Consider the following 1,058-nt stretch of genomic DNA (forward strand, 5'->3'; position numbering starts at 1 on the left):
CCTTTTCATCTACAGCTGGCCACAGATGGGGATGGAATTAGTGCAGTGTTGTTGCAGGATCAAGGCAGCGGACTACGACCGGTCACCTATGGGTCGAGCGTTCTTACTCAGGTGGAACGGACATTCAGCCCCTGTGAGAAGGAGGTCTTAGCACTGGTGTGGGCACTCAGCCATTGGGAGTATTTGATGGGATTGGCTCCTGTTATCCTGAGAACATCACACACGCCCATCAAATATGTCGTATCAGGGAAAATCAACGAGGGACGAGTGTCCTCCCCTCGACTTGCTAATTGGACTCTAAGCTTGGTAAACCGAGACATCACGGTATGCAAGTCGCCTCAATTTAGTATCCTTCCTTATGCGCTGCTGTCGGAAGGACAGGGCCATGAGTGCCCTTTATCACCGTCGACTCCGATGATTAAATCTCCCTTTAAAGTGGAAAAGAGCTTCCTGAGAATTAAGGAAATGAAACTAACCATATGGGTGGTGGACGGTAGTTGTTGCCATCAAGACGGCCAGGTACACGCCGGATATGCGGCCTTACAGCCAAACTCAGGAAAGGTACTGCAAGGCACGGTGAGACCGTATTCGGCTCAAGCAGCTGAAATAGTGGCAGTGGTAGCAGTCCTGTATGAGGAAAAGCAGGAAGAAGACGTATGTATTTGTTCGGACTCAGACTGGGTGATTCGGGCTCTGAGCGATTGGATGCCAGTATGGATCCAGAACCAAATGCACTCGTCAGATGGAAAACCCATAAAGTACTCAACTATCTTCAACACGCCTGGAATCTAGCATCTGACAGGAAAGGAGGTACCTATATGTGTAAGGTGAAGGCTCATTGTAAGGACCATATGGAAGCATCTAAATTAAACCACCAAGTGGATTGTCTAGCCAAGGAGGCCGCTTTATTAGACGAAAGCCATCTATGGAGCCATACACCATCTCCCATCTCCAAGATTCAACCTTTGGATCCTGATGTAAATAGCCAACTTGACATCAAACAGCTTCAACAGCGAGATCAACAAATCAAAAGTTTATTGGAAAAAGTAGAGAGCAAA

General features: G+C 47.6%; 1 protein-coding gene across 1 annotated transcript; it reads left to right on the forward strand.

Annotated features, from left to right (window-relative positions):
• The first annotated feature begins 414 nt into the window (after window positions 1–414).
• On the forward strand, window positions 415–792 carry LOC115271521 (ribonuclease H-like). Its single transcript, XM_029914229.1, has one exon. It carries the CDS (start codon window positions 415–417, stop codon window positions 790–792), a length of 378 nt encoding a protein of 125 aa, XP_029770089.1.
• The last annotated feature ends 266 nt before the right edge of the window (window positions 793–1,058 follow it).

Source organism: Terrapene carolina, unplaced genomic scaffold, assembly GCF_002925995.2.
Source record: "Terrapene carolina triunguis isolate 2854851 unplaced genomic scaffold, T_m_triunguis-2.0 Scaffold33764, whole genome shotgun sequence".
Classification (NCBI taxonomy): domain Eukaryota; kingdom Metazoa; phylum Chordata; order Testudines; family Emydidae; genus Terrapene; species Terrapene triunguis.

What these genes read in the sequence shown, in the direction of transcription:
- LOC115271521 (XM_029914229.1), top strand. Translation starts at nt 415, where the DNA reads ATGATTAAATCTCCCTTTAAAGTGGAAAAGAGCTTCCTGAGAATTAAG.